Below are 23,944 nucleotides of genomic sequence, written 5' to 3'. Positions count from 1 at the left end.
GGTGCACCGTAAATAGATAAAACTGTTAATGGCTAGATCGTTGTTTTGTTGCTTGTTCGGAGAGAGGCGAGGCCGACATAATTACGCTAGAACAAGCACTAAAGATCATCTGATTATCAACAAGCATGTCAACGGCTCTTCATTGTCGTTTTCTGCCGGAGCATACAGCCCTCCACCGATACCCCGTCCAGTCCAGGGCTCCAGTTACTCACTGAGTGACTTTACTTTACTCAAGACCGTTGGTAGAGGCGCGTACGGCAAGGTTGGTGGGGTGAATTGCTTGTGGTGCGTTTGGCATCGATGGTGTACTCTAGGTTATGTTGGCACAACACTCAAATAACGTGTACGCCCTTAAGGTAGTTCCTAAAGCTAAGGTAGTGACGCATAAACAGATAGATCAGATCCTAGCTGAGCTGAGAATTCTCAAGTAAGATTTAGTATGCTGTACCTGTCTGTTTTATATGTGCACACTGTTTGGTTGTAGAAAAGTGAAATTTCCATTTTGCATTCAACTAAATGTAAGTTATGGCAACACAACATTACACAGTACACACAACTCTCTACATTTAATGTTATACATATTATAATCTACCTCATACTAATGGGATAGGTGTGTAGTGTGTATTATCTTACCATGGCTGCTGTTGTTGCTGCTGTGACCATATTTGCATTGTATGTCATTTACCTAAGATCTTTTGGCTTCTTCTCGCCCTATTAACAGTGTTCCTTCCAAACCGATGATTTCTTCGTATATGTGTTCAACTTTGCTGCTGGAGGACCCATCATTTATCATCTGGTGAGTGACTTTGTGTACTACCTTATCACAGGAAATTGTAGTGGGAGGGAATATGCATGCCCTGCTAAATTTAGCCCTGATTTTGCTAAATAAGGTCAAGGTGTTTGCAGGGTTTTGTCCAGACCATGTAATGTCCAACGTTCACAATTTTTTAGCCAGAACAATTTATAAAATTGTTGCTACCTGGAGAAGCATTTCCACTTTTTGAAATATTTGTGTATGCAAACTAGATCTGGGGTAAATGCTGGTTACTACCATTGTAATATTGTGTGTAGCGGCAATCAGGGACATTCACTGAGCCTCAGGCAAGATTCTACATTGGCGAATTGATCCTAGCAATAGAGTACCTTCACGGACAGCACATTATCTTTCGAGACCTGAAGCCAGAAAATGTAATGTTGGCACATACTGGTCACCTGTTCCTCACCGATTTTGGCAGTGCCAAAGTATTAGAACCAGGAGAACACACAAACACTTTCTCAGGTAAGAGAACTAAGACAAAATTATTGTGTAATGATATAGATCTGTTGTGAGTGAAATGTTTCTGTCAGTAAAATCCAAAATATTTTCTGAATAAACTGATACATGTACACTGGTATACAATTGCTATGCACACTATACTACAATGCGCTACTATACGCATACACCTCAAGTTGCCCATATCTAAAATATGTGATAGTGAATAGTGTCCTGTCTCTGGCAGATTACTTGTACTTCATGAAGTTCTCCCACAATGACCTTCTTAACTAGAATCTTATCCTTAATATTCCCTCTTGATGATGTATTCATTGTATAATAATTGTCACTTACTTCTAAATCACCTGTGGCAAGATCTCTCCACTGCTTCTATGTTCTAGTAGATAAATATCAGACTAGTGGTGAATTGTTTCCACCATAGTGGCAATGTCGGGTCAAATCTTTTTGAAGGTGGAACTGGCACACACACACACACACACACACACACACACACACACACACACACACACACACACACACACACACACACACACACACACACACACACACACACACACACACACACACACACACACACACACACACACACACACACACACACACACACACACACACACACACACACACACACACACACACACACACACAGAGTTGGGGGTAACTAGTTACTTTGTAACTAAGTTACGTAAAAAGTAACTAGTAATATAATTATTTATTTGCTTTGTAACTAGTTACAACTGCCTGAAAAGTAACTAAGTTCGCATAGTAACTAGTTACAATAGTTACAGTGTAACTATAGGTAATTATAAAAGCAAGAGCACTTCAATTTTTGTGCTACAACCACATTAGGCAAACACTTTCTGTGTACTGTTCTTCATGAGTATACAGTTGAAACTGAGCTGAAATGGCTACAGAATTGTTATTTTCAGAAAGTGTGCATATAATTATTATATATACTGTAGTTCTCTTCTCCCTTGCTCTGGGCAAAATACAAAAGTTAATAAACAAGTGTAACTTTTTATGAAAGTAACTAGTAACTAGATACTAACTTACATAGTAACTGTAACTAAGTTACATGGGACTTACTTTACTGAAGTAACTACCCCAACTCTACACATACGTGTGTGCGCCCACACACACACACACACACACACACACACACACACACACACACACACACACACACACACACACACACACTATTACACATACAACATACACATTACCACTACTATATATGAGTGCACAATTTGAACACGTTCTCTTGTTCCAGGTACTCCCCAGTACATGTCTCCAGAAGTACTCAAAGGAGAGGATTACAACTTCTCTGCTGACTGGTGGAGTTGTGGTGTACTACTGTATGAACTGTTAGCTGGAAAGGTACAATATATGTACTGGAATATGTATGAGCCATGGGTTAGTTTGTTGTGTCAATACAATGACCCACTTCTCCCTATTTGGCAGGGCTTTGTGTACACTTTCCCTAATTTTATCGTGTTTAAGATTTCCTTCCTGAAGCCTTTCTAAGTATCTACAATTTTGATGGTTGTTGTTTGTCTTGAGAACTGAAGCAATCAATATCTTATATTTCAGTGGTAATTTTAGTGACGTTATTGTCATGTACAGTGTGTAGAGCAAAGAGTGGTCCTTTTGACTTGTTTGTTTTCTGATTGTTAATTGTCTTCCAATTGTCAGCACCAGCCAATGCCTGTGGATGGTTTCCCACAAAACAAGTCACACTACACAACCAGTTATGCAATGGTTTGAGGCTGTGGGTAGAGGCTAGAGGTGCTGATGGATGCATAGCTAAGGAATCATTTATTCCCAAGAAAGTACAGAAGGATAAACCCATAGGAGTACAACCTAAACAAAAGATTACACAACAGAGTAACAATGTAGTAATATGGTGTCTGAATAGGTACATGTACCTTGGGAAGTACACCCACACATTAACTTCTAATGATTGTGTAGGTGAAATTCAGTTTTAAATATTCATTATGCCATGCCCACAAATACATGGAAACAAGGCTGTGTGATCTCCATGCTGTTACTTCTGAATGGTTCTCTGAACAATGTCCAAGTTGTGTTGTACAATGGCTTCTTTTATCAGCTTTGTTTACTACATGAAATTTCCTAGTATAGAATATTCTACTTTTCAAGAAAGCAACGTACGTTTGATATAGTGAAGTTGTTGTCTATGTTTGTGCAAACCAAAGTTTACCCCTTTCATACTTGGTTGTACAGTACATAGTCATTTTGAGTGATCAGTGTAACTGTACATGTTATGAGGTGCTCATTGAGTGAAAGACTTTAGACTTAATCAACTCCTGACATTGCTGGCACTAAATTCGCTGAGTACAGTTGTGTTTTGCGAGTGCTTTAGCATATTCTTTCATCAGAATAATTAGAAGAGAGAGATACTAATTGAGACATGGAGTCTATGTGTGGTAATATGGGATGCCATGTGTGTGTGTGTGTTGTGTGAGGCAGCGTAGTCAAGTGGCTAGAACATCTGCCTGGTAATCGAAAGGCTCCCATTCGGTTACGCCAAATTGGTGTTTTTGTTGTTTCCTTGAGCAAGAAACTTTACTCACATTGCTTCAATGTACCCAGTTGTTTAATGGGGACCTGGTGGCCTGTAGAAGCAGCCCACCCATCAATGGGTACCTGCTATTATCTGGGGAAGCAAATGCCAACTGTCCATGGAGGTCCCGGATCTTCACCCACTGTGTAGGGACCTACACAGCAGGTGAAGGTCCAGGTGGGACCTTGGGTGCCCACACCTTCACCTGTAGACATGGTGCAGCCTCCTGTGGGTTATTAGTCCTGCCCCAAGAGGATTTTCCTGCGCTGACTCCTAGCACCTTAGTAGTGTATAGGTGTCCCAGTGCTGGTTAACTGGGCAGGTGTGACCATGCTAGCACAGCAGCTGAAGGCTTTGCTTTTACTTTGTGTGTGTGTGTGTGCGCGCGCGTGTATGTGTGTGCGCGTGTATGTGTGTGTGCGCTTGTGTGTGTGTATGTGTGTGTGCACGTGTGTGTATACGTGTGTGTGTGTGTGCATGTGTGCACGTGTGTGTGTATTGTGTACAAACAAGTCTAGTGAAGTAATAATTACTAGTGCGTAAACAAATGGTGCTTTTAATCTTCGAAGGTTTGAATGCAACATTTAAAGGTTTGACAAACATTGTATGTACATATTATGCAGTTGTATAACAAAACAATAGTCATCATTTTGCCCCCTTTGGCAAATGGATTTTCTCACATTGGCACTATAAGATTGGCAGCTGGATAAAGAACAAATCAAGATGTAACTGCTGCTAAAAGACCTTACAACTGGTACACAACTCGCAAATATTCTTCCTCTACAGCTAGTCCAGCAACATACTCAATTGCACTTTGCCATTAGTGGTGGGTGTGGTCACTCATGGTGCAAGCTAATTAGCTTGTCAGATAACTAGTGGCTTCACATACATCTTCAATTACTTTCTAGTGTCTCTAAATAGTAGTTCATGTCGTGATGAGCAGTCAGACTCTTGCAGTCTTCAATTACCTAGGTTGTGCATGCTCATGTTCGAACGTCACTCATGTCATTTGAATAATGCACCCTTTGAACCATTTTTATGCACTATTAATTACGAGGCCCTCAGTTTCTTCTTGCATTTCCTCTCTGTGTGTGCGTGTGTGTGTGCATGTGTATGTGTGCACATTGCATTCGTGTAAATGTACATATGTGTGTTAGTTTGTCACTACTGACTCCGTAGCCTCCATTCCATTCTGGAGATCGTGTGGAGTTGTACAGACTAGTGTTAAGAGCATCATTACGGTTTAACAGCTGCTTTTCACCTAGAGCTAGGAACCTACTAGTAAAGGTATCGTGAAATACTTTGCTTGTACTCGTCTCCATTGCTTTGTGTGTGCTGTTTCTGTGTAGCTGATAAATAAAAACCCTTCAGAGAGACTGGGAAGTAAAGATCCAGTAGACATCAAAGATCATCCATTCTTTTCACAAACTGAAATTTCTGCTGATGAAGAAAGACACTATGCGTCACTTGAGGATGAGCGCATTAAACAACAAGAGGCAGTTGAGAGAGCTAGTAGAATTAGCATGCCTGCTCTAAGCAGAGCCACCAAGAGGCTTAGTATGTTAATTATTTGCACTGTAATGTGTATTATGTGTGTAGTGTACATGTACGTGTGCTTAGCAAAGTGCACATATAAAATATGTATTGCTTGTGTGCACGTAATATATAATATGTGTGTGTGTTTGCATTTCGTAGTGTGTGTTTCCTGTGTAGCTATTCGATTTAGTAAAAGTTATGTGTTCTCTGGTGGTGCAAATACATGGACGTGGGATGAGCTAGCTGCTCAGTTGGTCGATCCCCCATATCGTCCACTGTTGGTAAGTGCTTGTATCTTTGTACTATCATAACATGAGCCCATCAATTTACTTTACCACTGACACTGTGTGTTAAACTACATAATATGTATTGTATCCACAACTAATAACAGTATATACTGCGATACATCAGTATTGGTGTCCTGTGCATGGTGGATGTACTTATTTATTGGTTGTTCAAGTACTCAGCAAACACAAAGCATAGTTGTGTTCACACATGCATAGTATCCAGTGTACCATTTAACAAACAAAAAACTCATTTTAAATGTGTTTGAGTATACTTTGAAGGTACCACCACTGATTATGTGCTTGTACTGAACACAATACTTTTTTTGTACAATTTTTCCTCTCAGAGGAGCATCACTGATGTGCAGTATTTCGACACAGCAATGACATGTATACCAGCGACACTGTCTGATCTGGTAACAACAACGAGAGCACTACACTTGCAAGAGTTTGATTACACTCCAGTGCGACATGACATTGGAGAGACTTTGACAGACCTCAGTACAAGTCACCCAGAAACATAATCCATAAATTTTAAATTAAATTTTTTTCTGTATATAATACACTTATTTGTACCACTATTGATTGTTATGAAATTGAATTGCATTATAATTTTTGTATATAAAAATTTGTTGGCCATTCTGTGATTCTTAAATTTTCAAAAGTACTTTGTAAAAAAGTGAAGTGACACTGAAGATTGTAGCATGCATCGAATAATGTCTGGCAAGTGGCAACGAAAGATTTTAATTTACATCTGTATTATAGGAAGGGTTCCTTCAATGTTTTGTTTGGGTACAATGTTGTATTGCAAGCACCACAACCCCAGCAAGCTCACAGTAATTATTTAGTTCAATTCTTATCAATTATATTGCTCATTTTTCCATATAAATTATCGTATATGATAATGGAGGTCTACAAAAAAAGGAACTTCCAATTGCTTAATATACATGTACTATATTTAAAAAAATAAGTGAAGAATTATCAGTATAAGAGTATTGTAATAAAGGAAAACATTACACACAAACAGTCGGTGGTTGCTGATTACTTCAATGCTTTTTAATAGACGATTCTGCTCGTGATCGCTTCTTGACAGGTTGACCTAACGAAACTGCAAAGCCATTTTGCAGGAACAATGAATTCTCTTGGTAGTAGCGGATGATTTCAAAAATGTTCTGAAATTTCATGCTACCCATGATGTATGAGCTGGTGGAGGGATCAGGGTCAATGTTGAAGTGTCGGACATTAAGGTGGTTCTTGATGGATAAGGCATAGTAACCAGTCTGTAATGGAAAATATTACACCTTAATACATGTCTGTATAATGGTGGAACTCGGAACCCATGAGGAGACCTTGCTCGTATGTTAGCTAGTAAGTCTGAGGTTTATGATTTGACAAGTTGGAAAGAGCCTGTAAGTACCCCCCCCCCCCCCCCGTCCCCAGACTACTACAAGCAGCCCACCTTGTTTTGTCTTGCTCTGACCAGAAACTCGGACTGTCTCCCATACTACAGTACAAACATAAGTGATGAATGTGGCTAACAATAGTGTTATCAGCACCTCACCTCTTTCAAGAGGGACTCAGCACTCTCCCTGTCCATTGGTCCGTAGTACCATGGTTGTTGTTCTGTAATGACAACAATCAATTTTTGTGTTAATTTGCATGTCTAACAATCATGTAAAGTAAATTGTACCCATAAAAGTTATGAAATGCCTTTAAAATTGGTTTTATAGGGAGTCTAATGTTTTGTTTTGTGTTTTAATGGGTCAAAGAAGCCAGAAGTTCCACATTAAATTTTTCATGTACCCCCAAGACACACAAAAGCAACATTTATGGTCATACCTAACTCATCATGAATCTCTTCATAGTCATGCTGTTTCATATGTGGAGGAGACATCATACCACGCAGTGGTCTGGTGGGTGCTGTAAACACATTGGCCACTGTTTCTGCTCTTGTCCTGCGTACCGCCGGTCTCTTATCATATGTATTCGGTGGACTTATATCACTTCTGCCTCGACTAGGAACAGCAGGCTTTTGTTCAGTCTCATATGCTCTAGTTGGTGAAACTCTGTGTTTATCTAGAAGAAGGTCATTGTCATTTTCATAGTCGGGTAGACTGGTTGGAGTGGTAATAGGAATAATGTCACCCTCGCTGGTTTGCTTTGAAACAAAACGTGTGGGTGTGGTGGAAATTGTGTCATCAGGACTTCCATTTTGGTTTCTTCGTATTGATCTTATTTCTGCTGCCAAATTAGCTGGCAGAGCTTTTGGTTTAGGTGGTGGCTTTCTTCTTTCAGGTTTCTCTTGGGCTGGAGTGCTCTGGGTGTGCATCAGTGGCCTCTTGTAAACAGACTGATTAGTGTACACTGAATCCACTTCTGGCCTCTCTGGTGGTGGAAACATTGGAGGGTTTGCCAACTTGGAAGCTGTGTGCTATAAACATAAAAACCATACTCAGCTCAAGAACACCAAATAAAGTGATATTTATTACTGCAATAGTGATATGACACTAATTGTATATAACCTCCTACTAACTATGTCAAAATACACAGTAGAATTGTTTCCATGGCAGAATATTATGTATGATTTGGATCTTTGCTTACCTTCATTGATGCATCCCAGAAGGTACCAGGTACCCATCCTTCTGTGCCTCCAATATTTACTAACCACCATCGCTCATTTGTTGTCTTTAACAGAACACAGTGATCTCCAGCATTGAAGCTAAGGCAAGTATCTGCTTGGGCTGTGTAACTTGCCACAGCTACATATGTCTGCAATGTTTTTTCTAAATCAACATAGTCAGTTTGGTCGTCACTGGGAACTTTACTGTTATTACTGGCATTTGTATTGGCATGGATATTTCCAAACATTACATGACGAGGGGTCTTGGGCGAATGCCTGTCTTCAACTGGACTGGACCAGCCTTCATTTGAGTCCAAATTGAGTATATTATCAAAGCTGTGACAGCGTCGTGACATCCGCTGTTGAAGTAGAGGCGACAGCTGTGTGGAGGTAGCATTTGATGTTTCTGGGCGCTTTCTTGCTGCTGACGAAGGCTTGGATGGTACTGTTGGTTTTTTGCGTCGGGGACCAGTGGCAAATATATCTAAGAACAAACCATACACTAACTTAATATGGGTAATGAAAAAATACCTGTAGTTGGTTCAGGCGTGGATGAGGTTGAAGTGTGCATCTGTATATAATCTTCTTCCTCTACTTTAGCCTGGGACAATTGGACTGCTGTGTAGCTGCGGGACCTTATATCACCCATTGGAAATCCTACAACAAATAGTACAACATCATGCACATTGATAATTTGATCGTTCTGCTTCAATCACATGTACGTATGCATACTACAGTACAGTGTGGCGTCGTGGAAATGTACAAGAACATTACTACTAATGTAAGTATGTGGTCTGGTTTAGTTTCTCACCTCTGTTGACTGATGGTGTAATGTTATGATCACTTTCTGATTTCACTATCACTCTCCTTGGTGTTACAGGTGGCTGCTTTTCAGCATGACCATTCTGCATGTGGGGTGAAGCACTCCTGTCTTTGGCTGCTGTTTCGTTTACACTGTTAGGCAGTATCCCATTTCTTTCAGGGGTATTAACTCTCTGCTCTATATTTATTGTGTCATCTAGTTCATCTGACGTACGACGTGGTACTGCATAGATCGCTCCAGAGTCTTCATCACTACTACTATCTTCTTTTACTTTGGAAACGGAAGTCTTGACAGCTAACTTGTCTCGTCGTGGGACATCATACAACCCATCAACTGTTTTACCAGCCTTGTGTCTATTTACAAGAAAAATTATTGTTATAATAATTATGTGAACAATGTACACGTGCTTGTCTGTGTGGTAACTGACAGGTTTCTTTCCTTGAGCAAGAAACTTTACTCACATTACTCCAGTCTTTAAATGGGGACCTGATGTCAACTGGGGACAAGCTGTAACATCAATGGGGACCTTAACCAGGGAAATATATTCCAACTGTTCATGTCTCACACAGTGGGTAAAGGTGCCCACACCTTCAGACATGGTACAGACCATACAGTTTACTAGTCCTGCCCCAGGAGGATTTGCATGCATTGACTCCTAGCACCTGAGTAGCACACAGGTGTTCCAGTGTTAGTTCACTGAATAGGTGTGGCTGTCTAGCATGGCAGCTGAAGGCATTGCCTTTTTTTTTTGCTACATGTGTGTGTGTGTGTGTATGTGTATGTGTGAGCATGTGACAATATGTATAAGTACCTTCGTGGAGGAGGATTGAAGACAGGCAAGTCATTGCAATACATCTGGGAAGCTCTAGGAAGGCTAGACATCATTCTGAGCATGGATGACTTCTTCATCATTGAACCAGGCACAAAACCTGTCTTGCCACCAGCACTAAGTGAACAATACCAGCAGTCACAACTTCAGTCACTACAACACAATAGCACTAAATTATTTTGTTGAAAGAAAGAAAAGAAGAAAAAAAAGGAAACTTTGAAGTGCAGACGCCTCAACAATACATACAACATAGATTTCCAAAATCAGGGCACCTCATTAAAAAGGACACAGTGGCCCCAGAATAGAGAAACTTCACAACAAGCACAAAACTGGAATGGCTCCTCTAAAATAACAAAAGAACACACAAAATATTTCACATACTTTATCTCCCACCATCCATCCATGGAGCGGTTGATCACCTCAAAGGTATCTCCTTGTTTAATGGTCACCTCATCTTGATTCTTCGCCTTGTAGTCACCAATAGCCTCATAGATCCCTTCTGTGTGTCATATACACAATCATTACCAGTGACAATACCAAAAATAGCTCAGTAGAAAATTACTGCTATATACATCTTTTTCAGTAACAATTAGTAACAATTCTAAAACAATTTTAGTCTGATATCTTGCGCACATGCAGCATGCAACACCCACACAAGAAATCGTCAATAACACCAAACAAATGTAGCTAGTTTACAAACACACAATTGGCACTTGCCTGCAAAAACTCAAAAGACTGTAAAACTAAACAATTTTTCTTGATAGCAACACAGGTCTGGCTAGCTATATACAGTAGCAACTAACATATACAATACTTATTCTATTCTACTACTACTACTACTACTACTACTACACACACACACACCATGTACACACAACATACATACACACAGTACCTATAGCACACAGCATGGTAACACACTCTTCTTACAATATAGATCAACTAAAATGAGCTGTTGTGTACAGCCAGGTCACTTTTATACCACCACAGATACCACAGCATGGAATGGAGCAATACAAGTGCCAATTCAACCTTGTCTAACAGGTAATTCTCTAATTACACCAATAGAATCACACTGTTACACACACTTCAGCCACAAAATGGCTTCTTCCAGATACACTACACTAAGGACTCTATTTAGCTCTAAAATTGGTAAAAATTGTCACTGCAATTGAAGATTGGTTATGTCAATCCATTAAGCAATGACAGAATGGTGATCTCACTCCACCATTCCCATAAGATTTACAATAACAAAATTTGGCATACCTTGCTCCCCTTGCTGTTCATCATCACTGTTTGCGGTACCATCAACTGGCTCAAGTAATGATGCAGGAGCATACCCTTGGTCACCGTCATCAGATGACACCATCCACCATCCTAGGAGAATGACAATGTGTACCCTCTAACTGATAGTAACATGTGTGTGAACAAAAGTGTATTGTACAAGCGTAGATTTATAAATCTATGGTACAAACTATAAGGGTTCATTACATACCAAGCCTACGCATACAATCTGGTCTACACCTTAATTGTTCCATTTATCATACGAACAAACCTCTAATGAGATACCAGCCCGAGTTGTACATGGGCCAATAGTTTAAGGAGACACACTGCCATGGGCATTAAGCACAAATAAAGCGTGACTTGACGACGCAGCATTTTATAAATCAGTATGCATTTTTAATAGGTGGTCAATTAGTAACATGCATGGGCCTCACCAGTGTCAAATCTTTCAATGACATACACAACTTGTCCTTCAGTTAAGTTAACTTGTTGTGAGTCCATCTTTGTGTAGTTCTCAGTCACCCGGTATTGTGCCAGGTCCTCTGACATTGGAATATCAAACGTATCCGAGGACTCATATTCCGGTGACATAGCTATATATATGCAGACAATATACACATGAATATGATTACATATAAGGGTACAGAAGACATAGACAATAATCCAATTCTCCTTCCTGAAGCTCAGGAACGAGCATTGAATTTCAAGCTATAGGCATGCAAAATACCAAAAGTGTGAGAGTATTGGTACTGGAGGGATATGGCTTTGTGAAATGCACAATTCAATCTTCAGTCTCCTGTGCAGACAACACAGTGATATTTGAATACTGGCATTACTGTATAATGGCATTGACTGGTGAGTGTCTGGCATGAAGAAAAGTTAAACAATGGAATGGCCTTTGATGAATGGCAGTTGAAAGTATATGATGACAGGAAAAAGACTGTGGACAAACAAAGGTGACGGACTGTGTGGCAGTAAGGATCGTACAGTATTCAACATTTCCTTAATGTATGTACATGCATGTTTATAAGCAGTGTTGGGCAAGTTACTTTGTAAAAGTAACTAGTTACATATTACATATTACTTGCAACAGAACTATTTAGTTACAGTTACATATTACCCATAAAATAAAGTAACTGTAATAATATTACATATTATATTACTTTGTGTCCACAGCCTTAAGCTGTCACGTGTGAAACTACCACCTTATCACGTGACATGATTGCGTTGTTGGACAATGTACAAATCTTGGTTATAAGTAAGAAGCTAGTGAATAAGCTTCATTCAATAGGCCTTGTTACTCCATTGTGGTTAGGCGTTACTCAGAGGATTACCAACGAGATTAGTAACTTCGTTACTTTTAGTAATAATATTACGTCATATTAGACTCGTTACAGTAATTATATTACTTAGGTAACGCGTTACGTTTGTAAGTAAAGTATCTTGCGTTATATTACCTGTTTTCATAGCGTATTTCGTTATATTACTTTGTTACCACAAAAGTAATAATATTACGTAACGCGTTACTCCCAACACTGTTTATAAGCATAATGGTTCGTTGTATCTGTGTGTCTGATAAATAGGTGTAACATATGCTACGGTGTTGTGTTGCTGGATTAGCTTACAACAAGAGTCTTATTATGGACTCTTGCTTACACTAACTGTCAAAAAAACCAGATGCTGATGGTGTTATCTCCTACTTGAGTTCATGACAGCAATACAAAACTATGCCAGATGAAGTTTGATACCAAAGGAGTTATATTACACTACAAGGTTCTCTAAGGAAACTCTCTGGCACTGCTAAGGCCATTGAAAGTAGTTGAGAGTCTTCTAATTTTACATTTTACCAATCAACAGTTGAGGTGTTTATTAAAGGATATATAGATTGGTGAAGACTTTAAGTGTTTAAAGACATTGCCTGGTGGCTTCAAGTAGAATTGTAATTACTAGTTAGTTTTCTTGTTTAATGTACTGAAGGAATGCTGAGCAGAGAAAAAGTGATTACCACTGCCAGCAACTCATCTGTACACCTTCCAAGATACGTAACTTAAACAAATGAAATGGAAACAAAGAAATTACCATGAGGTGTGCCACATGTATTGGTCCTTTTAGACAGGCACTATAATATTATCTTGTTTTCCTGATGGATAACACTTCTTCAATACAGTATTTCAGAATAAATAGCACCCAGTAGGGAACCAATGAAAACCGACCTATAGTCACCGGCCTTATAGCAATCATGCACAAATTGGATGGCAGTTTATGAGAATAAAATTAAAACTTTACATGTTATACAAAATTCTTGTTTGATGGACGTAAGGATATTCCTACAGTGCCCAGATACACATGCAAATAAAACAAAGAGTCCCTTTTATTATGACCTCTTGATAAAATTCTAACACTGAAAAACTACTTACAGGCTGACATGCATATGACTAACACACACACACACACACACACACACACACACACACACACAACAATCATGTATGTACACATATACTACACAGCATGCATGAGCTCAGATCAGCACATGCCTCAGCTTTGGGTCACATCTGGGTCTGACCCAGATTGCTATCCGGGTCAGTGGGTCATCCGGGTCAGCAGCAGTGGCCAGGTTTCAATGTTGGCCCAGATATTTACACACAATTATATATATATATTATATATATATTGCATGTATCAGTATGAGCTCCATACGTGCATGCAAATGTACGAACACACACTAGAGTGAATACAGCATTATACATCATACACTAACAAGAAAGGCTGAATGGTGATCCAACACTATCAGTTGGTGAAATCAATCCTATACTGTTCCTCTCACTGCCAACCATACCATCTCCACTATAACAACAACATCACTGTTATAATAATAGTCCATACAAACCCAGCCATCATAATCAAAAATAAACTTACAATGATATCATGTGCTATTACGTGATACACATTAGCCTGTTATGGACAAAAATCTCAAACTTGTAGTAGGAGTAAACCATAGTGGTTGACATAACGATTGACAAGTTTAAAGAGCAATGAGGCTTTATACTAATAGTGAGGTATACATCTTTAACACAAGTGTAATCTTCATGTAGTCAAATAGCATGAAAGTGATTAGCTACAATTTGTAATTCACACTGCTAACTACAGCTCAATGGGATATACAGTACAAACTGGTTAGTATCTTAGCCACAATTATAGTTTACTAAAAAAAAACATGGCAACCATAAAGTTCAATGACATCACTATAGTCATGGGATGGGGGCATCACATGCACCAGATACCCCTGTGTTGTCTACATATACACAAGAAATATCATCTTCCATTTCACTACCTTGAATAATTACCACCCCCTACAGCACCATACACAACACAAACACAGCTGTGTGCCTGTAATCTCAATGATCACTTACGTAGTGGACTTGTCATCTGGCCAAATACTGAAGAATCCTTGCACAAAGCTTGACTCTGATATTGCAGATGGTAATTTATAAACAGCCTAGTTTAAAAAAGAAACTTAATCTGTTTACAAAGTAGTAAATATCAATATTAAGTGTTAGAAAACAGGGAGTCATATATTAACACATCAAATAAAATTCACACGATAGGTTACCTGACAAAATTCTTCGATTTTTCCTCTTCGTTTTTCAGCTACCTGATGTACCTGGCTCCTACCAAACAGAATTTTACCTGTGTACACAGAAGTACTAGAATGAGTGGCCATTCAGAAAAACTCATGTAAACATGCCTGGCAAATCAGGTAAGAGTGCAGCCAGATTCTTTGTGCTTTCAAAGTGCTCCACAAGTTTGGCCTGCAGATGTGGAAATACGCGCGTGGATGGGTCAAATTCGATAGCACGTGTGGGTATTATACCTGGAGGTCAAAGAACTGACTGTAGCGACGATATATGGTCTCCTTATGCCCATCCGACCACTCCACTACCAACTTGTAAACCTGCAGGAAAGCAAGCAAGCATAAACGCAACTAAATTCATGGGGATACATTAGCTTTAACACAAAGGCGAGCACAAAGGGCATATTTTGGTGGAAGATCAGCTGTACGGCCTCGCAATTGCAGTGTGCAACCATCAAATTGATTCATATTCACTCACATAGTATTTCGAAGGCTGCTTGATTTTCTTTATCTCTGGTACTTGGATGTTGACGATCACCCGCTTGCTACCCTCCCACTTGTTCGCCATCATTTCGTGAATTGTTATGGAGACGGTCTGGCTTTACTATAAATGCTACGCGGCGCCCGCAGAATACACCCACCATGGATCAGAGGAGGTACGACACGCACACGTGAGCGCATGTGTTTTGTACAGGGAAGCTATTTCGTGGGGGTATCAACGAAAAATACGTGGCGATCGAACTCTTTTCTTATGCTTACTTCAACGGTGCAGTCTACCCCATTTAACCCCAGTGGTTCTGTTTCGATATACACAGCCTATTGGAGGAACCGTCACGTGATGAATAATGAACCGTACGAAATCAAGCCAAGCAGCAAGTTGGGAAGAGAGAACCAGTGAAAATCAACTGCACAAGTGTCTAATAGCTTTGCGGTTCATCAAATCTTGTCTACGGATTGATTTTCCGCAATTTTACCATTTGAAGAATGCAATTACTGTGAATTCTTTTCAATAGCGCTTAATTCGTGTCGTACCTCCTCTGATGTGATGACAGATTTTTAGAGGCGCTTTATTACACGCCGCTCAAATCCATCGAACTCCCTTACGGTAATTACCCTCTTTACATAAATTTGCAGAACTTTAAGTAATTATAGTTCCGGACTTGAGCCCATTCTTTTAAACCAGCTGTTAAGCTTAGCGCCGCATTTAAATTATTGAACACACTGCGCGTAAAATTAAAACAAACAGCACTTGGTTATTTAGCACACGGATGACTAACAGCAAGAGTACATAATAATAGAGTAGGGACCTCTCTCTTGCTAACAGTACATCAGGAATAACAGATGAGGTGATATATTACTGGAAAGGTATGATAATGGAAATCATCATGGCAACAGCACATAGTCAGTGCAGATGCCGGACAGCTAGTGCACCTTTGTGGACTGCAACATTTAGTTTCTCATCCCCGCCCGCATCACCGTTTTTCTTACCTCATCAAGGATTTTTGGCCCCACTGGTGGCTGAGTGCAGTCATCCAGCTCCTAAAAGTTGGTACCATGTTAGGAAAACTGGTCTGAGTCATTCAGGAATTTTAGCTAGCTATTCAGCTATCTAGTTCGTAAAAAAAAAATCGGCCCTCCCGCACTGACATTTTGAATACAGGAGGACGAGAAACTAATAATTAAGTTTATGTGGCCTAATCAAAAGGTTTGTGTGGGGGACCACCCCCACACAAACTGTCTGCCATTCGAGACTATTCAAAAGAGTGCAACTGTGACCATACCCTCAGTAATCATGTCATGATGGATGGTATGATCAGACTGGGTGGTCCACTGTTACTACCTTATATAGTACCAGGGATATTTACTTGCATATGAGTTGAAACAGGGAGTGCAGTCTACTATGACTTACTATGTAACAGGCTGTTGGCTTAGTCCAACACTGACAATTTTTGGTGTTCGTTTAACTGGAACTTAATTCATGCAGTATGTAAGAAAGAATTCAGTATGTCACAGTTGCCATTGCAACTTAGGATGGCAATGATCACTTTGTCAGTGACATACCAGCACACCCATGTACAACTCTGTAGGTGATATCTATGATATTGTTAAGAAAACACAAGACACACTCAGTGCACTTGGTGTGTTTGGGCGAACTCTATCCAGAGTTTTTCTGAGCTCGTCAGTAGTCAAACTACTTTGTTACATACAAATAGATGATATGGCATCCATCCATGATAGCATGTATTGTTGATAGTGTGTATATATTCATATTGTGGGCCTGTGGGATGTATATAATCTATGGTCACACCACAAAGACACCTTGTCCTGTTATTACAAAGGACATCTTAGAAGCCATTCATTATCTCCCAAAAGGCTATTACCCTTTAGTTGCTCATCAACAAGATCAACACAATGCCCGGCCTCAAGCAGGCATCTTGTGTTTCTGAATATATCTCAGTATGGTAACAGTTACTCGGAAGCTTCATGCCAGCTGGCCAGCTAATATGGGTACCCATTGGCTCAATGCAATGGCTGTACTAACAGACTACCCATTTTTCTGTTTCCTTAGTTTCACACAGTAGAAGCTATCAAACATTTTGTGCTGCATTTTGTCTCATCATGGCCACTCCACTAGCTCCATATATGTGTAAAACTGTGGTACCATTAGCTGACTTGTTGAGCATCATTCTTGATTTGTAACATGTTGTGTAAATGTGTAGTAGTGTATTACCAAGAGTACATAATAAAAATAGGGAGGGGTTATTTTTATTATGTACTCTTGATATTACCATGACTTGCAGAAATCTCTGCAGTAATCCTAACTAGCTACATACAGCTGGCTCATCTATGGCTTTATCTGATTAAACTTTTCCAGATCTAATATCACAACATTAAGCAACCCGAGTTACTGCGACTTTGTCTCGAATGTGTCAAAGTCAAAGACCAAAAATTTATAAAATTTTTTTTACACCGATAATCTGTCACATTTTTTTTATGGTGAACGCATGCGTACGAGTTAATCTTCCAGGTGCCGGACCGTGAGGCGGCGAGGATCGTAGCGAAGTTTTCGGTGTTTTCTTTTGTATTGTTTTGTGGTGAGTAGTCAATGGATGTATGCGTCGTTTCCATTCAGTTTGTATGCCAAAATGCCATTTAGGAAATTTGAGAATCCGGTCCTTTTATTATAACTCCCTTTTTCTCTCTACAGATTTGTAGTCGGTGTTGTGTGTGGTGTAACAAGAACTGCGTGAAGGTAAGACATGTGTGACTAACGTTGAAACGGATTCTTTTCTGGACACGTGCCACTGTCTAGGTTATTGTTTAGTCTTGTGACGCATAGCGCGTTCATCTTAATAGCCGGCTGTAAATAAACGGCTGTAAATAATGAAGTTTTTTGTTTTATTCGTTTTCAATGCGTCCATTGTGTTAAAGCCACTAATGAATAGTGCTGGCAGGTTTGTGCCCGCGATAGATTAAGGACACTCCTTTGTGGCAAACTTTAATTAAACACGTGGCAGGCTTGGAGAACTTTCCTCCATCCTGTCAATGTGTTGATTTGCAATTACTGATTATATTTTTAAAAGGTGTTGACAGCAGGGTGTTGTGAAGCCTGGAAGGTTTCACATTGGCTGGAAAGTTATTAACACCATCTTGTAACTTTAGTATCAAAGGTTTTAGCTGTGGAAACACTTTCACCTTTTTGTTTTCTTTTGTCTGATCCACCTGTATGCTTGTTTGTTATTTAGTTAAAATGGTATACACATGTCAACGGGTAGAATAACATTGTACTTCAGCTGTTGAGACTTGTACAGAGTAGACTTGTATCTTAGACTTGTTTGTCTCTAGCATGTCATCCTCAGGAGGTGCAGGCAGAGGTAGATCTAGGGGCCGAGCACGTGCTAGAGGTCAGGGACCACCACCACAAGCTCGGCGTCCGGGTGAAGTAGCAGACGAAGGAGCTCCAAGAGAGGCAGCAGTTGGCAGAGGTAGAGGGAGAGCTCAGCGAGCAGCTGCAGATGTGACTCAACCAACCACTCAGCCATCACCACCTGTGGCTGCAGCTACACAGCCACCAACAGAAGAGATGAAGAAACTGACTGTGCAACCAAATGGCAAATCAAGAGATGTGGCTGTTCCACAGCGAAGAAGACGTGATGATGCTGATTCAGTGAAAACTCGTCCTGAACACATAACAAACAAGCAAGGTTCCAGTGGATCAGCCATCATTCTCAGATCAAACCACTTTGTGATGAAGACTGCCAATGATCGACCATTCTACCAGTACCAAGTTGATTATGATCCACCCATTGACAGCCGTCGGCTAAGGGTAGCCTTGCTGTGGGACCTGAGGGAGATTGTAGGACAGACAAGAGTATTTGATGGAATGGTACTGTACCTGCCGATCAAGCTAGATCCACCACAACAAGAGCATGTTGTAAAGTTGAAGGATGGCTCACCAGTGACAATCTGTATCAAGATGACTGGAGAGATTGCAGCAAAGTCACCCCAATGTGTCCACCTGTACAATGTATTATTCAAGAAGTGAGTGGTGATGGTACATGCTACCTACTTGTCGCTATGTGTTGTATAGGATTTTGTCTCAGCTGCACATGGAACAACTTGGAAGAAGCTATTTTTCTCAAGCAGGCTCCATCACCATCCCACAGCACAAGTAAGTGTTGGGAAATTCCTAAGTAGTGGAATGCTAATTGTGTATGTGGTGTTTACCATACTATGTTGTTCCTTTAGGTTGGAGTTGTGGCCAGGTTACTCCACTTCCATTCTGGCCTATGAGGACAATGTGATGTTGTCTGCTGATATACAGCATAAAGTTCTGCGTATGGACACAGTACTTGACTTCCTGTATGAACTCTATGAGCAACGCCGCCGTGATTTCCACGAGGAAGCCACTAAGAGATTGGTTGGAGAGATTGTAATGACACGGTAAGACCTATTAAAAATAAAAGAACGGCATGTTGTATGTAAGTAGTAACCTAAGCTGGTAGTCAATGCTTGCCTTATTGAGTTTAACCTGAATATATCACAAACCTGACTAATTTGTTCACCTACTGTTTAATGGCCTATTGAAATCCTTTTAATGTACTGTGTGGTGCATTGCTCATATGTACATGCAGCTACAACAACAAGACTTACCGTATTGATGACATCAATTGGGAGATGAACCCCAGGAGTAAGTTCAAGGGAAAGGATGACAAAGAGCAAAGCTTTGTGGAATATTATGCCAAGATGTATGATAAGAAAATTGAGGATATGGAACAGCCACTGCTTGTTAGTCGACCGAAGAAGAGCCAGGTAGGTATTAAGTGGAGATGCATACTTAAATATTATATCACATTTGTTTTATTAGCAACGTCAGGGAATTACTGGGCCACTTCTGTTGATCCCTGAACTTTGTACTCGGACAGGACTGGGTCCCGAGACATTACAAGATTTCCGTGTTATGAAGGATTTGTCGCAGTATACCCGTTCCATTCCACAGAACCGCTGTGCAACACTGAAAGGTTTCATGCAGACAATTTACAGGTAAATAGTCTTTGGATGGGTCAAGCAATCAGATACGTCTCTTTGCAGTAATCCTGAGATTGTGAAGATGCTGCAGCAGTGGAATGTTGAGTTTGCTAAAGACCTCACTTCCATCAATGGTAGGATATTGCCAGCAGAGAAGATATTCCAGAAGGATGGCGCAGTACGTACTGTGTTTGTATGTTGTAGTGTATGTGAATTAGTGTGTGTTAAACAGCTGAGCTATGATCCTACAGCAGCAGATTGGGGACGCGGGATGAGAGGAAACACCTTGATCTCGGCAGTTGGCCTTCAGGTGTGTGTGTGTCTGCATAATTTGTATTTGTGTGTTGGACTGAAGCACTTCACAGACAGAGCACAGTGAAGTAGAATTGTAAAGCTCCACAACAAATTAATAATCCAATCAAATCAATTAGGTTTTCGTTTCCAGCTGATAATCATTCAGAGAGTTCCAATTTAAAAAACTGTTTTTACATTTGTTACATTGCCTATTTGCTGTTCTTGACTAGTATTATCTTGTTAAGTTATTAGTGTATTCTTATTTATCATTGCAGAATTTCATGGTGATATGCACTCAGAGGGATAGTGGACTGGCTCAAGATTTTGTGCGTACACTGCAGAAAGTAGGGCCACCAATGGGAATCAGAGTTGGCCAGCCAAACTTGTGAGTTGTTGTGAAGCAACTGTATTTTACTGCTACCTACATGTGTGTTACAGTGTTGGACTTAATGATGATAGGACAGAATCCTTCTTACAGGCAATTAGACAGCGCCTAGAAGCCAACACTCAAATCGTAAGTATTAGGGAAACCAGCATATTTACTATTTCAAATACAATCAATGAAATGCTCTATCCAGGTAATTTGTCTTCTGCCATCTAACCGCAAAGATCGTTATGATGCCATTAAGAAACTGTGTTGTGTGGAGTGCCCAGGTGTGTTGCAAACTTGCTGTTGTTACAAAATCATGTGTATGTGTTAGGATGTTTCTTGGCCTAGTCTAAACTTAAAAGCATGGAAGCTTTGCATGTGTTCTAATGTGTATTATCTGGCCTTTGTCATTGTATTTTGTTTAGTGCCTAGTCAAGTTATTGTGGCTCGTACACTGACAAAGAAGAATGCCATGATGAGTGTCACCACAAAGGTTGTCATGCAACTTAACTGCAAGCTGGGAGGTGAACTGTGGGCCCTGGAGATACCAGTAAGTGTGTGCTGTAGTATGTGGTGTTGGGGGTGAAGAAATAAGATTAATGTCGTGCCATGTGATGGGTGTTTCTGTGTTGTGTTGGATGATGGCCAGAAATTCTGCCACTGATGCTTATCCCATGCATCGGGTGATTCATACTGGCCGATAGCAATGTCGCCCTATAAAAACCCATACTGACCTGGCTGTGGTTGGTAATGGTTCCTGTCTGGGGCCACATTAAGTTTAAATATATTTTAATGTAGCCACTTAATGTAGCCACTTATCTCTTACACCAATGAACTTTGAATCTCCAATTTAGTGATTACTTTACACCTCTATCAGTTAGCTTATTATGTTTATTTTGTTGTGTTTGTCCAGCTCAAAGGACTCATGGTGGTTGGTATTGACTCTTACCATGATTCTTCAGCAAGGGGCAAATCTGCTGGGGGCTTTGTTGCCAGTGTCAATAATACTCTGACCAGGTATTTCATTCATCCCAACCATTTGGTCTTGTCACCACATGTGTCTACATCCTTGTGCTAGGTATTTTTGCCAATGCATGTTCCAGCATCCAGGACAAGAATTGGGTGATAATTTCAAAGCTGCAATGATCGGTAAGGTAATTACAGTGGAACATGTGCATTAAGGTGGCTGCCATCATGTGATTACTGTTATACGGAGCATGCCTTAACTAGCCACATGATCTCCTTTCTCACTAAATAACTTCAAAATTATGCATCACAGACCATCAAAATTTGGTATAGACATTGGGTAAGCGTTACTCTACAATAGTATGCTTCGAATTTTTATGATTCGGGCTTGATGGTGTTGTTGGCCAATTTTTGTAGTCCACAGGTGTGTGTTCACTACTTTCCATGTTGTTAGCAGTGAAAAGAAAAGCGTAAAATTGTTCTACAAGGTGAGAAATGGTTGGAACCGAAGTGGTTTAGCACTAGGTTACTCATTGGCCAAGTTATTTTTAAGTCGGCTTGAAAATTATAGGTGTAAAATAGAGACATGTTATTTCACAAAACCTTATATGATTAATTAAAGCATCACAAGCTATCACAACAGCTTTTTAGATTAAGTTGTACACTAGCAAAGTTTTGGGCCACCCAAGAATAGCCCATTTAGTATGTGGGCTGAAACAAATTGTTTTGTGCAGCTGGACTTGAACAATTCGGGCCACCTTAAGGACACCTTGGGACTAACCAAAAGTGGCTTAATTATCAAGGTCATTTTCAGGGATAATGGTCATCGTTCACCTTAACACTGATTTTTTTTTCTAATTTAACTTTGTAACGAGGTGGTGGATTTTAATTGAAGTAGTTCTTTAGGCTGAAAGGCATTATAGAAATTCAACTTGCCATATTCTTTTTGTGGTCTCACAGGTGCTTTGAAGAAATATCACGAGGTGAATTCAACACTACCAGAACGTGTAGTGGTGTATCGAGATGGAGTAGGAGATGGACAGGTAAGGAATTACTCTAATTAATACACATTACTGGCAAAATTGTCTTAGTTATCAATGGTAGTTGAGCATGAGGTACCACAATTTTATGAGGCATTCAAGGAAGTTAGCGGCACTTACAAGTAAGGATATCTGGAAAACAATGGATGATTGTAAACTACTGTTTCTTATGTTAGGCCTAAGTTTTCAGTCGTGGTTGTCAAGAAGAGAATCATCACACGCATATTCAGTACACAACAAGGTAGGGTGGATAACCCTCCACCTGGAACCATTGTAGACTCCGTGATCACTAAACCAGAGTGGTAAATACCCTGATAGGTGTGTGACCATTTCACTATGTATTATTGTGTGGGTAGGTATGACTTTTTCTTGGTCAGTCAGTCAGTAAACCAAGGTACTGTATCTCCAACACACTTCAATGTGATCGTCGACACTGGAGGACTGAAGCCAGACCACATGCAGCGACTGACCTACAAACTGTGCCACCTCTACTACAACTGGCCAGTAAGTTTGACTACCCAAAGCACTTTATTGCATCTTTTATTGATGTGCATTTTGTGCGTAGGGAACTGTAAGGGTGCCTGCTCCATGCCAGTATGCTCACAAGTTGGCATTCTTGGTTGGCCAATCCATCCACAAAGAACCAGCTGTTGAGCTTGCCGACAGACTCTACTTCCTGTAGTGAAGAGTAGAGCATTTGACTAACCCACTTATAACCTCTTCAAAATTTCAATCTATATCATGTGTGATTACATCCCAGCCTTTTTGTAGAGGCCTTTTACACTTAATTTTAGTTCAGCAGGATAGAACACAGGTTTTTTTTCTCTCTGTAGTATCTTCCACTTAATCATGAAAATAAAATAAATCAGTTGAAATGT

At 40.0% G+C, this 23,944-nt stretch overlaps 3 protein-coding genes across 3 annotated transcripts; 2 read left to right on the top strand and 1 right to left on the bottom strand.

The window, feature by feature from the left end:
• Nucleotides 1–26: 26 nt before the first annotated feature.
• LOC136242902 (cAMP-dependent protein kinase catalytic subunit beta-like) lies at nucleotides 27–6,289 on the top strand. The gene is made up of 10 exons (XM_066034402.1): nucleotides 27–262; nucleotides 315–427; nucleotides 485–518; nucleotides 722–796; nucleotides 1,072–1,279; nucleotides 2,547–2,653; nucleotides 5,037–5,144; nucleotides 5,207–5,414; nucleotides 5,571–5,674; nucleotides 6,025–6,289. The coding sequence occupies exons 1-10, from the start codon at nucleotides 29–31 to the stop codon at nucleotides 6,199–6,201; spliced, it is 1,368 nt and encodes a 455-aa protein (XP_065890474.1). The 5' UTR covers nucleotides 27–28; the 3' UTR covers nucleotides 6,202–6,289.
• Nucleotides 6,290–6,566: 277 nt separating this feature from the next.
• Nucleotides 6,567–15,498, bottom strand: LOC136242851 (SH3 and PX domain-containing protein 2A-like). The gene is made up of 17 exons (XM_066034344.1): nucleotides 15,346–15,498; nucleotides 15,108–15,188; nucleotides 14,982–15,045; nucleotides 14,847–14,923; nucleotides 14,647–14,732; nucleotides 13,995–14,080; nucleotides 11,668–11,826; nucleotides 11,216–11,326; nucleotides 10,331–10,448; nucleotides 9,932–10,066; nucleotides 9,109–9,473; nucleotides 8,829–8,954; nucleotides 8,279–8,781; nucleotides 7,517–8,108; nucleotides 7,239–7,300; nucleotides 7,137–7,181; nucleotides 6,567–6,957 (listed from the first exon to the last, which is right to left on the bottom strand). The coding sequence occupies exons 1-17, from the start codon at nucleotides 15,436–15,438 to the stop codon at nucleotides 6,724–6,726; spliced, it is 2,937 nt and encodes a 978-aa protein (XP_065890416.1). The 5' UTR covers nucleotides 15,439–15,498; the 3' UTR covers nucleotides 6,567–6,723.
• Nucleotides 15,499–17,812: 2,314 nt separating this feature from the next.
• Nucleotides 17,813–23,941, top strand: LOC136242853 (piwi-like protein 1). The gene is made up of 20 exons (XM_066034346.1): nucleotides 17,813–17,962; nucleotides 18,076–18,120; nucleotides 18,714–19,409; nucleotides 19,459–19,539; nucleotides 19,617–19,811; nucleotides 20,003–20,180; nucleotides 20,236–20,411; nucleotides 20,460–20,574; nucleotides 20,629–20,706; nucleotides 20,966–21,075; nucleotides 21,129–21,204; nucleotides 21,269–21,344; nucleotides 21,486–21,610; nucleotides 21,974–22,077; nucleotides 22,139–22,209; nucleotides 22,987–23,069; nucleotides 23,118–23,188; nucleotides 23,243–23,368; nucleotides 23,423–23,570; nucleotides 23,632–23,941. Exons 3-20 carry the CDS (start codon nucleotides 18,715–18,717, stop codon nucleotides 23,746–23,748), a joined length of 2,625 nt encoding a protein of 874 aa, XP_065890418.1. The 5' UTR covers nucleotides 17,813–17,962; nucleotides 18,076–18,120; nucleotide 18,714; the 3' UTR covers nucleotides 23,749–23,941.
• Nucleotides 23,942–23,944: the final 3 nt, after the last annotated feature.

Source organism: Dysidea avara, chromosome 13 (genome assembly GCF_963678975.1).
Source record: "Dysidea avara chromosome 13, odDysAvar1.4, whole genome shotgun sequence".
In the NCBI taxonomy this organism is placed as follows: domain Eukaryota; kingdom Metazoa; phylum Porifera; class Demospongiae; order Dictyoceratida; family Dysideidae; genus Dysidea; species Dysidea avara.
This window is presented reverse-complemented; position numbering and strand designations above follow the sequence as displayed.